General features: G+C 35.0%; 1 protein-coding gene across 8 annotated transcripts in view; it reads right to left on the reverse strand.

Annotated features, from left to right (window-relative positions):
- LOC126745482 (E3 ubiquitin-protein ligase lubel) overlaps nt 1–12,014 on the reverse strand; it is a 48,525-nt gene that overhangs the window by 15,725 nt on the left and 20,786 nt on the right. For 5 of the 8 annotated variants that reach the window (XR_007663567.1, XR_007663564.1, XM_050453340.1 and 2 more), the window contains exons 3-14: nt 11,268–11,594; nt 11,062–11,217; nt 10,732–10,879; nt 10,521–10,678; nt 10,246–10,470; nt 6,357–6,565; nt 5,526–6,298; nt 5,116–5,315; nt 4,874–5,062; nt 4,629–4,817; nt 4,323–4,457; nt 4,206–4,265 (exon numbers count right to left, since the gene is read on the reverse strand). Coding sequence is in view for 4 of the 8 variants with exons in the window: in XM_050453340.1 (XP_050309297.1) it covers nt 4,206–4,265; nt 4,323–4,457; nt 4,629–4,817; nt 4,874–5,062; nt 5,116–5,315; nt 5,526–6,298; nt 6,357–6,565; nt 10,246–10,470; nt 10,521–10,678; nt 10,732–10,879; nt 11,062–11,217; nt 11,268–11,594 (2,769 nt within the window). In the remaining 4 variants the exon portion in view is untranslated. The remainder of the gene's footprint in view (nt 1–4,205; nt 4,266–4,322; nt 4,458–4,628; nt 4,818–4,873; nt 5,063–5,115; nt 5,316–5,525; nt 6,299–6,356; nt 6,566–10,245; nt 10,471–10,520; nt 10,679–10,731; nt 10,880–11,061; nt 11,218–11,267; nt 11,595–12,014) is intronic. The other 3 variants (XR_007663566.1, XR_007663565.1, XM_050453344.1) reach the window with 1 other exon arrangement.

Genomic DNA, 12,014 nt, shown 5'->3' on the forward strand with positions numbered 1-12,014 from the left:
GAAAACAATCCGCTGGTATATATATTAAAATGGAGCTTACGAGTAATGATAGTGCAACTGATAGACATGTTCTTCGTCTTGGGCAAGTGAAAAATGTTCTTTTAGATGCATTATATGCAAGTGTGATATAGTTATAAGTTCTTAAAAAGTACATCTTTCTAAACACTCTGCTTCGGAAAAATACTAAAAATATATCAGTCTTCTACCAGTTCGCAGCAATAAAACAGAACCGCAGGTTTTTTAGCAGACCACAATCTTCACATTAACTTGAGGAACCAAAATTACTAGAGTAATAAAAAAAAGTTACAGGAGCAACACAAGAATGCCATTTAGTTCAATTAATGAAAAAGAACAAGTTTTGCACTATTGTCGATGAATCCATATTTAGTTTTGAGAATGTATGTAAAAAGTCAAATAATAGATAATTTTTTCATTGGTTATTAGGTTACAAGAAAATATATTTATGATTAAATAAATTTATTTATTATTTTTGTCCATTTATTAGGACTGCCTAAAAAATTACTAGACGTTTGTTCTGTTTCGTAATTACAGCCTTCAAAAAGACGTAAATAAGCGTCGAAACGTCGGCACCTTTTCAAAAAAGGAAGTTTTGGATTTCTTGGTCCTAAACCTGCGAATTCCATCTACGCTACTTACTAAGGACGCTACTTTTAGTCATTATATTCAATATTAATTTTGTAGAAGTACAGTAGTGTATGCATTAGAGCCTAAAGCAGACATCTATCTATTGCTTATCCAGTTAATAAACACAGATCAAGGCAATTGTAAAAGAAAATTGCGTCATCTTCACAACATTTCATGTTTTTGCTTTTTCCTGACCCGAATCTCCATTTTTTATGAAAAATTTTATAGCTGTACTTCTCTACGTAATATTCATGTCTTAATACCCAAATAATGGCAATTTTACGTTACATTTACCCAACATTTTACTCAAATTGCGAAAATTTAAGGACGTCTATGAAAATTACTACAAAGTTTAGATAGATTGTAATTTTACATTATATCTAACGTAAAAATACTGGAACTTAGTAACTTAGTGCATGCGCTTTGATCGCTTTTGTGTAGACGATATAAATGATCGATTTGTATAGGGTCCTGTGTTTTTTTTTTCATAATTTGAAAGGTTTTCATTGAAATGTATTACAAAATATAATTACCATAAATATATTTGTATAGACATAGTCCCAAGAATTCATTACGTGTGTCTATAATGAATGTTTTAAGCAGTTTAAGAGATACGGTTCTTTTAAGAATTCATGGTAACAAAAAAGTTATAAATTAAGAAGGGAATTTAAAGAAATTCAGGAGTCAATGTAAATTTTTTCATTTTTGTTCTTTTAGATCTAAATATTACGATACATATAAAAAATGAGAAAAAAAATAGCAGAAATTTAAAAGTAGCATGCGTTAAATCACCCTTAGATGGCAGAAGCATAGACAAACCTAGAAAAAGATGGAGCATAATGATAAAGCAAGAACAGACTTCGCCTAAATTATCAAAAAAAAAGAAAATTAAAGGTTAGGACCATTAGAGTAAAAAAAATAATTTTTACCAGTGGCGTCCATAAGGGATTTATCGTAAATATTATTTGATAAAAAAAAAGTACTCCACTGCAGTACTGAGTTTTTTTTTATTTGTATCTCTTATTTGATATAATTATTGTTCCATACACGTTAATGCATTTCCTATTTTTTTCTAGATTTCTTGGTGTATGATCTTCCATTACTACACTATAAGATATATACACTACCGGCCAACAGTGAAGAAACATTTACAAATTTAACAATAACATCTTAACATACAAGATATTATTTTACATTTTTAGTAGAAAATATTTAGCTCTATTATTGCAGCATAAAAACACATCCTTCTTGTTTGTATTTACCTTATCAGTTGATCAAAAAATTATTTATGCTATTTTATGCGGACAAAAGTGAATAAACATTCCAAAAAAATTTTCAAGCTGGTGTAAAACAAAGTGAAATTGCGAGGCAAATTAATCGTAATAGATCCGTAGTTTCAAAAACTATTAGGTATGGACGGCCAAGGAAAACGAATAAAGTTATTGAGAGAAAAATAAAAATGTTGGCAACAGAACATCCCTTTATGCCCGCCACAGAAATTTATAATGAAATACCTGGGGTTTCGGTATCTCTGCATACTATTCGTCGTCGTTTGACTGAATTTGGACTTTATAGCCGTCGTCCAGCCAAAAAACCATTCATTTCTAAAAAGAATAGATTGACTAGCCTCCAATTTGCACAGGAACATCTTGATTGGACAACCCAAAAGTGGAAAACGGTTCTATTTTCTGATGAAAGTAAGTTCTGCCTATTCGGATCTGATGAAATGAAATGGGTTCATCGTCCTGCCAATACTAGACTTAATCCAAAGTACACTAGGGTAACTGTGAAACATGGAGGAGGCAATATCATGGTTTGGGGTTGCTTTTCCGGATCAGGAGTAGGACCATTAAGAAAAAGAAGGAAAAATGGCCAGATTTCAATTTTTAAGAATTCTTCAGGATCATATGCTTTCATACGCAGAAGAAAATATGCCGCTTCGATGGTCGTTTCAGCAGGATAACGATCCGAAGCATACCGCAAAAGTAGTAAAGAAATGGTTTGAAGACAATAATGTGCCCCTTATGAAATGGCCTGCACAAAGTCCGGATCTAAACCCGATAGAAAACCTATGGGACCATTTAGATAGGAAAATCAGACAAAAAATAAAGATAAATTTAGAAACCAGGATGATTTGTTCACAGCTCTTCAAGAGGAGTTGAATTCCATTTCAGCAGATTATATTGACAGCCTAATGAACTCTATGCGAAGTCGGTATGCTGAAGTTATAAAAAATAAGGGTTTTGCTACACATTATTAGTCTTTGTATGTACAACTAACTAATACATTGTGTATAAAAAATAAATAAAAATAGTGTTTCTCCACTTTTGTCCCTTGTAAAAACAAGAATAAAATATATTATTTGTCACTTGTTTTTTTTTTAATTTTTTATTGAGGTACTGAAGACTAGAAACAAAATAAATAAATAAATACAAAAGACACTTTGTTTCTCCACTTTTGTCCGGTAGTGTACGTGTATGAAAATTATATCGTATCCTATACAGTGGGATATATGCGATGTCGGGGTCATTAAAATTTTTTTAAATGTCGAAATTTTCTCCCTTGTGTAAACAGAATTGTATATAATATACGTATATTCTATAGTTTAATAAATATACCTTGATCATACACGGTTGATAAATATACCAATATTTTTAATTTCAAACCTGTATTTTTGAACCTAAATAATGAAAAGTTGTCTAGAACTAAAAAAAACTAAAATTTCTTTAATATTTATTGACTTATTTAAAAAAACTAAATTTCCACTTATTTGCGATAAAAAAATTGCACAGAAAATTTTGATAACGATACACCTTGTTTTCGAGAAACAAAAAGGGATTTTTTCACGTTTTACTCGAAAACCTTTAAAGGTTATTTAAGAAAAATATAGATACAAGAACTATAGATTTTTTTATCACCTATAATTTACTTAAAAACAAAATATTATTAAAAACAAATTTTGTGCAAAAAAAACCTTTTTTAACAACCTTACCCTTAGCCCCCCACCCACCCCACACAGCTTACCAGTAAAAAATTGTTTTCAAAAATCATTGTTTTTTTAAATAATATGCATGAATAACAGCTGGTTTCGTCCTTAATATCTAATTTAATAACACAGTTTGTTTATTTAAATTTGATGCAATTATATATATATATATGTATATTAATAAATATTTAATACAAAAACATTGCTATTATATTATGGACGAAAAACAGTGATTTTTCCAAAGAATTTCTTACTGGGCAAATGTTTGGGGTGGGTGGGGGGGGTAAGGGTTGTGTTGATGAAAAACGATGTTTTTGCACAAAATATATACTCAATATTTAATTTAATACTGTTTATTTAAATTTGATATAATTTTATATATAAATATTTAGTATAAAAACAGCGTTATTGGATCGGATAATATGGACGAAAAATAGTGATCTTTCAGAAGAATGTCATCAAATATTTAAGAAGTAGTAATCGAGTTTAAAAGTAGGTTCTCTTTTTAACTAGTGGCTGAAAATTTGTTATTCGCACTCAAGACCAGAGATGACCAGACCCGTATACCACTTACCTTACAATGCAAGAGAGCTGCCTGTACCTCATCAGCAGTAAACTTATGTAGCTCTGCTTCCTATTAATAAAACTGAAAATTAATACACACATTTTATATGGATTCTAATAGACTTACTCTAAGTAATTTAACTAATTCCATGCCTTGGTTCTTATAATTATCCCTTTTTTCAAAAACGTTTTCAAAATATTCGGGACGCAGAGACTCGGAACGGTGACGGTGATTTAGAGGCTCCTGGACAGCATAGTCCATCTGCATTAAATTATAAAGTTAAAACCATACCCTTGGATCGCTCAAACTAGCTTCTAAGGCATTCACATCCATCATACAACATTAACTAACATTCCCTGTCATCAGGCATATAAAACTATAAAGCGGTGTGTATCTCTAAACTCAAAGTTGAAAAATGCCTAAATGTTTCACCCTGTAAGATCCTAAATCCTGATGGCTGGGTCTCCTTTGATACAGCTCTGGTCTTCTGAGGTCCATAATGCTGTGAGAGTTCCTGCCGTTTCCTCCGTGCAACTTCTTTTGCCTCACTGATGGCTTTTCGAAGTATGGTTCTTCGTAGTCGAAGGGCATGGGACTGGGTTCTCTACTACCAGGCAAACTCTGCAAACAAATAAACAGTTTAAGGAGGAAATGCTTAAAGAACTTAGAAGGCTCACTTGCGAATCTGTAGTGAAGCTATGTCTACTGGAAGACCTATGCAACGACCATTCCGAACCCCTTTTCGAGGATGGCGTGTGGACGGACTGTGACCTTTTTAGGTCTCTGTATCTGCTTGACCTACTGTGATCCGCAATACTTTTCGGTGGAGAACTTCTTTGACTTTTACGCGGGGATTCTTCGTAAGTCTACAAAATATCTTGTATTTTTTTTTATTAAAGTCTTAGTGCGCGCCTGTTACCTGTGTGGAGATATTTTGAGGCGGTGGAGAGGTCGCAGTACTCGTAGACGCTACTTTTTTATTATTGTTGGCATCAACTATTTCTTTTGGAGGTGACGTGCCACATGCAGTTGATACTTTTAAACCGGCAGATTCGTTTTGATCATCTAACCGCTGATGATGATCACTATGTTTATCAGTCTTATTTTCAGCACCATGTTCTAGAAAAATAAACGACACTAGAGTTCAACACGAGACACTATAACAAGCACGACAAAATACACTAACATATTTGATTATTAGTAAAAGCACTAGAACACTAACAAAGTTAGAAAGAAGGTGACGCAATATGGGACATGTGCGTTATTTCCTATAGAAAGACGCAGTGAATTTCGTTCCTGGCCAGAAGCTGATTTTCCGCAGGGTCCTACCTTTGGATTTCGATTCTCCTTGTAGGTCCAAGTTGAGCTTTTGCAGTTTATTTTGCATCGATTCTGTTTCACTAAGCGACTTGGCGCTGTAATCGTCTGAGCTTAAACTTTGCAACACTTTATTCTCCTTGATTTTAGCCTTGTTTCCGGTGGGCACGTTATTGTTACGACCAATCGGAGGCTTTAAGTTTGAATTTTTGCCTTGCTGGACCACTTTTGTCGCTTGCTGTGGTGGTTTCACAAGTTTTACTTGGGAAATGGGTGTTTTGCAGCAGATGGAACACACCCTCGTGCCCGGCTCGTTGACGAAAGTGCAATGCTCGCAGCTCCATGATGTTTCCGGTATATCTACCGGTTCTTCCGAATTAAATGGTGTTTCTTCATTAACAGGAGTATCATCGGTTTTCTTGTCAATGGCTTTATTATCGTCGCTTTCTTCGTCGTCCGTTTTATTACTTGACGAAGAGTCTACCACGCTGACTCTGCTTTTACCAACCGAGGCCCTTTCTGCTCTATCACTGTTTCTTCGTCTCGCATTTTCCCTGGGCATTGAAGATGTATCTCGTGATCTCTCTCTTAGCCCGTATCTTCCCAGGGATCTTCTCTCACTACGGTTATCCGTGTGGCTAAACATTGATCTTCTATCGTCCAGATCGTTTAAATCTTCATCTGAGGAATCGTCCTGGTACTTCCTTCGGGATTTCTTGCTTAGAGTGGATTTACGTGACTTAACGCTATGGGTCGGTGAGGCTGGACGTGAATGTGAACAAGGCCTGAAATTGTTTTATGATCATCTCTGTTTTGTTTATTATTTTAACATTTAATAAATACCTTGCTTGCGGCGGTATTCCACAGGGATACATTCCAGGTGATGGACCATGCCAAGTGCCCATCCACATAGGATTGACTGGATAACCGTGAGGCACGTTAAGACTCATATTGCTTCCGTGAGGGGCGTGGTCGAAGCAGCACGGTTGCTGTTCCATCCAGACATTGGGACAACAAGGCATTGGATAACCAAGTTGGGCCATTGATTGGGCCTAAAAAAAATACACCCTCATTTAAAACATACCATAATCTGATAATATACCCTGGTAATCCGGCCTTAAATGATAACTTAGGGAGCTTAAGGGAGACATCCAGAAGAGAGCAAGTTCAGTAAATGTAACGGCAGACTGATTTAACAATTTTACCTACAGATAAGAGCAATACAGAATCCTACAACTCATCATGATGGGAAAAGTGGAAAAACGTAGAGAAGCGAGAAGAATGTATGTTGGAAGAAGGTAGAGATGATGAAAAAATAACTATTCGTTACTCGAGTACTCGTTACTCGAATTAAATGATTAATTTGACTTCTTCGGTTATTCACCCAATATCCCACGAATCCCTGTCGGCATGTTATATTGCAGCAACGTTCGTTATATTGCAGAAATATTGCAGCAATAATTCTTTTGATATATTACTTCTGCAGTATTGTTACAACGTTGCATTTTAATGTTTATTACTACAATATTGCACATACATTGGAAAGTTAATAATGTGCACATATATAGTAATTGTAATTATCGTTGCAATATTTCATAATTGTTGAAAATGCAATATATCAGTGAAATGCTAGTGTAATGTTGCATCTGTATTGCAAGCACACTATTGCTGTAATAGTGTTTAATAAAAATCAAACAGACTCATCTACAATTCAGGAAACACACTTGCTGCTCTGTTAAGCAGCTCAATTGGTTGGAATAAATGAGTAATTACGTCCAGGCAGTTGAGAAACCAAATTTTAACTCCTTGGAAAAAACGAGAGAGAATTAACTCGACTGCCTGGAATTATTTATTTATTTTACAGTACCGGCTTTACAGGTCAAACAGATCCATCTATAAAACAGGAGACACACAAATATATAATGAAAAAGCAACTGAAATATAAGGGAAAACCTAATTGGTTAGAATAAATAAGAAATTACTTCCAGGCAGTTGAGAAATCACATTTTCCCTGCTTAGAGAAAACGAGAAATTAATTCAACTGCCTGGAATAATTTATTTATTTTACAATATGGGATTTATAGGTAAAACAGGCTCATCTACAATTTAGGAAACACACTTCCTGCTCTGTTAAGCAGCTCAATTGGTTGGAATAAATGAGAAACTACGTCGAGGCAGTTGAGAAACCAAATTTTAACTGCTTGTAAAAAACGAGAGAGAATGAACTCGACTGCCTGGAATAATTTATATATTTTACAATACCGGCTTTACAGGTCAAACAGATCCATCTATAAAACAGGAGACACACAAATATATAATGAAAAAGCAACTGAACTGACAGGTAAATATAAGGGAAAATCTGATTGGTTAGAATAAATAAGAAATTACTTCCAGGCAGTTGAGAAATCACATCTTCCCTGCTTATAGAAAATGAGAAATTAATTCAACTGCCTAGAATAATTTATTTATTTTACAATATGGAATTTATAGGTAAAACAGACTCATCTACAATTCAGGAAACACACTTCCTGCTCTGTTAAGCAGCTCAATTGGTTGGAATAAATGAGAAATTACGTCGAGGCAGTTGAGAAACCAAATTTTAACTCCTTGGAAAAAACGAGAGAGAATTAACTCGACTGCCTGGAATAATTTATATATTTTACAATACCGGCTTTACAGGTCAAACAGATCCATCTATAAAACAGGAGACACTCAAATATATAATGAAAAAGCAACTGAACTGAAAGGTAAATATCTAATTGGTTAGAATAAATAAGAAATTACTTCCAGGCAGTTGAGAAATCACATTTTTCCTGCTTGGAGAAAACGCGAAATTAATTCAACTGCCTGGAATAATTTATTTATTTATTTAATCTACAATATGGGATTTATAGGTAAAACAGACTCATCTACAATTCAGGAAACACACTTGCTGCTCTGTTAAAGAGCTCAATTGGTTGGAATAATCGAGAAATTACGTCCAGGCAGTTGAGAAACCAAATTTTAACTGCTTGGAAAAAACAAGAGAAGAACTCGACTGTCTGGAATAATTTATTCAGTTTTAAATAGGCTTTTCAGGTCAAACAGATCCATCTATAAAACAGAAGACACACAAATATATAATGAAGAAGCAGCTGAACTGAAAGGTAAATATCTAATTGGTTAGAATAAATAAAAAATTACTTCCAGGCAGTTGGGAAATCACATTTTCCCTGCTTAGAAAAAATGAGAAATTAATTCAACTGCCTGGAATTATTTATTTATTTTACAGTACCGGCTTTACAGGTCAAACAGATCCATTTATAAAACAGGAGACACACAAATATATAATGAAGAAGCAACTGAACTGAAAGGTAAATATCTAATTGGTTAGAATAAATAAGAAATTACTTCCAGGCAGTTGAGAAATCACATTTGCCCTTCTTAGAGAAAATGAGAAATGAATTCAACTGCCTGGAATAATTTATTTATTTATTTTACAATATGGGATTTACAGATAAAGCTGACTTATTACAAATCAGGAAATACACTTCCTGCTCTGTTAAAGAACTACAATATTTAAAAAGGGTGATTCAAACTTAAGCAACTCATTAGTGCCTATGTTTTTAAAAATTTTGGAGAAATGCATAGCAATGGAGAAATACAGCAAAGCAATACAAATTACTGGGTATTTTAACCATAGTAACTATTTTACAGAGTGCCAGTTTGGTTTCCGTAAAGGCAGAAACCCTTCTCAAGATGTTATGATTTGGTATCATTCATTCCTGATTCTTTTAACAGTCAAAAACTTATGTCTTCTCTATTTCTCCTATGCAAACTCAAAAAATACTTTTCCAGTGATGCAAGTATTTCATTGGTCAAACAGAATACAGGCAGTTAGGGTTGATGGAATAACATAGGCAGAAAGTGTGATCATCATATGAGTTTAGTACTGAGGCTCCTATTTTAATCTACATTAATGATTTACCAACTTTAGAACCATTAGCAAAGTTCACACTTTTTGCTGAAGACACAACCATCTCGTCTACTGTGGAAACTGCAGGGGATGCTATGGAGGTTTTATCAAGGTTACAGGAGAGGCCTGAGTACTGGTTTGAAGTTAATGGATTATTGGGATAATAACATGGTCGTTGAATGTTTTTTGTCAGATGTAAAGTCTATGAGAGTTTATCTTGATTCTAGGATGCTTTGAGATGTGCAGATTGATTCAGTGGTGTGTGGACTGAAGAGCAGCCTATATCTGTTGTGGAACTTGGAAAATCGTGTCTCATACTAAGAGTAGCATTCGGCCTGTTTCACCGTAGACTTTCATATGTTATTTTTATGTGCATATAAGAGCATTCTGAACAATCAGAAAAAATTTCAGGTTCAGAGAAGGGCAGTCAGGGTGGACTGGACCATAGGAAATGCATTTGTGAACTTGCGGATATTAACTGTGAAAAGTGTTTATCTTTTAGAGAACTTCATGTATGTAAAACAAAGCATTGATGGTTGTGTTTCATGAGGATCTTTATCAGTATGATACTAGGCAAAGAAAAAACTTGTTACCAAACTACTTTCGTCTCAGAAGGTCACAGGATGGTCAGTTTTTACGATTCCAATAAAGGAGGAAGTTTTATTGTAAATAATTGTATTGTCTAAGTTGATAATTTCTTTGTATTTTTATTTTATACTTGACCATTAATAAAACTATTGATGATCAAGTGGTGAAAATCGTTTTCCAATATCTCACCTGTTGCATGGGCGTAAATCCTCCGTGGTGATGATGGGCCATGGTATTGTTCAAATCAAACACTGAGGTGCTATGTGGTATATTGCTTCTGGTCGGTGGCGGGCAAGAGGTGTTGGAGAGTTTTCTTGATACTTTGGTGGCCGCCTCTGATCCAGAAACACTTCCTGCCCTGTCCCGAATAGCCCATTGATCCCAATCTGGATATCCCGAATCCCCACTTGGCGACTAAAACACGAAAACGTTAAGAAACCCGCGGTATTATCCAGTTTTCTTACTTTATCAAACTCTGCCGCCACATGACTTGGCAAATTGGGTGTCGTGCCTCTCATAGCTAGCTGATGTCTCCTATAACGTTCTTGAAGGGACGGGCTGGGACTAGGTGCCTGGAATTGTCGAAAATCGTCCTGGGACACTTGGGAATTCGACCTGGACGCTACAAAATGTATTTTTAGAGTGCATATTATGACTCAAAGTTAAATTGGTTACTTGGATAGCTTGGACCGCCACTGGAAGGACTGTTTGGCGTAGGCGGCAGTGGTCTGTTGCCCAAAGTCAGTCCTCTTCTAAGGCTGTTCATTTTTTCTTTAAGACTAAACCCGCTGTCCTTTCTTGGCATAGAAAATTGATGCGAACCCTAAAAGAGTACTTGATTTATCGCTCCCTTACTTTGAAGGGCTTAATTTTGATTAGTAAATTATTATCTGCCGCACACTGAGAAAGGATTGAGTTTAGAGACACACTATAAGATTGAGGATTGGCATCTAAACTAACAAATCCGTGCAAAAAGGTCATGCTAGCCGGGTATTTTTTATGTACCTGGTTATTCTTCATCGGGGTGGGTGAGGGGCAAGGGGAGGGTCCTATTGATCCAGAACGTCTTCTTCTAGGGGGAGGTTGAGGGGGCGCCTGAGGAAATTCTCCTTTAGGGGGTAAAGGGGGTCTTATAGGTTGGAACCCACGTTCTTCTACCCTCTTAAGTTTCATTATTAAATCATTGAATCGTCTTTGATTAAGTCACTTACTCTTCTTATGTGATGCTGTCTTTTTGGATGCCTATGGTACATATCGTCACAAGAAAGGCAAAAGTTTTGTTTGCAATGTTCACAATGCACGTTCACGTTCGGGGACGTAGAGCCGCATAGTTGACAATGTTTTTGCGGTCGTTCTACAACAAGAGCTAGTTTTATATAGTTTTTTTTAATAGATATGTAAATTTCACCTAGAGCTTTCGTAGGAGGAGTGTTTAAATATTGGCCGAATTCAATTACTTCATAGTCGGGTTCGTCAGTTTTTCTTCCGGAATCTCGAGGAATGGGAGGTGGTGGGATGCCACTGGAACCGCTTTTATTCTAGGGTAGCAATATTTTAATAAATAAAGAGATGTGCTTTTTAAGTATGCTATTTGCTTACGTTATTTTAAATTAAAAAAAATAGACTAAACGTTTGCCAAAAATGGACCATGCATATGAATCTGAATACAAAATTACGGTATTTAGTTAATACAGTTTTACATAAATAATAATAAGTTAGCTTAAATGAGCAGCTGTATCGCGTCAACTAATTTTAAAATAATGTAAAATGCTGACTCTATCCATAATTAACTATCTGTATTTTTTAATCATTCATCGTATGCGTAAAGTTTATTTTTAAACTTGGTTAAAACCCAAATCGCTAAAAATAAACTTCCGCTTTTCCGTTTGGCGGTAAAATTTCAAATTCTCGTCTGACCAGTGACATTTCGTTTCGCAAGGTTGGCGATCGAATATAAC

The sequence above is a fragment of the Anthonomus grandis genome, chromosome 16, assembly GCF_022605725.1.
Source record: "Anthonomus grandis grandis chromosome 16, icAntGran1.3, whole genome shotgun sequence".
Classification (NCBI taxonomy): Eukaryota; Metazoa; Arthropoda; class Insecta; order Coleoptera; family Curculionidae; genus Anthonomus; species Anthonomus grandis.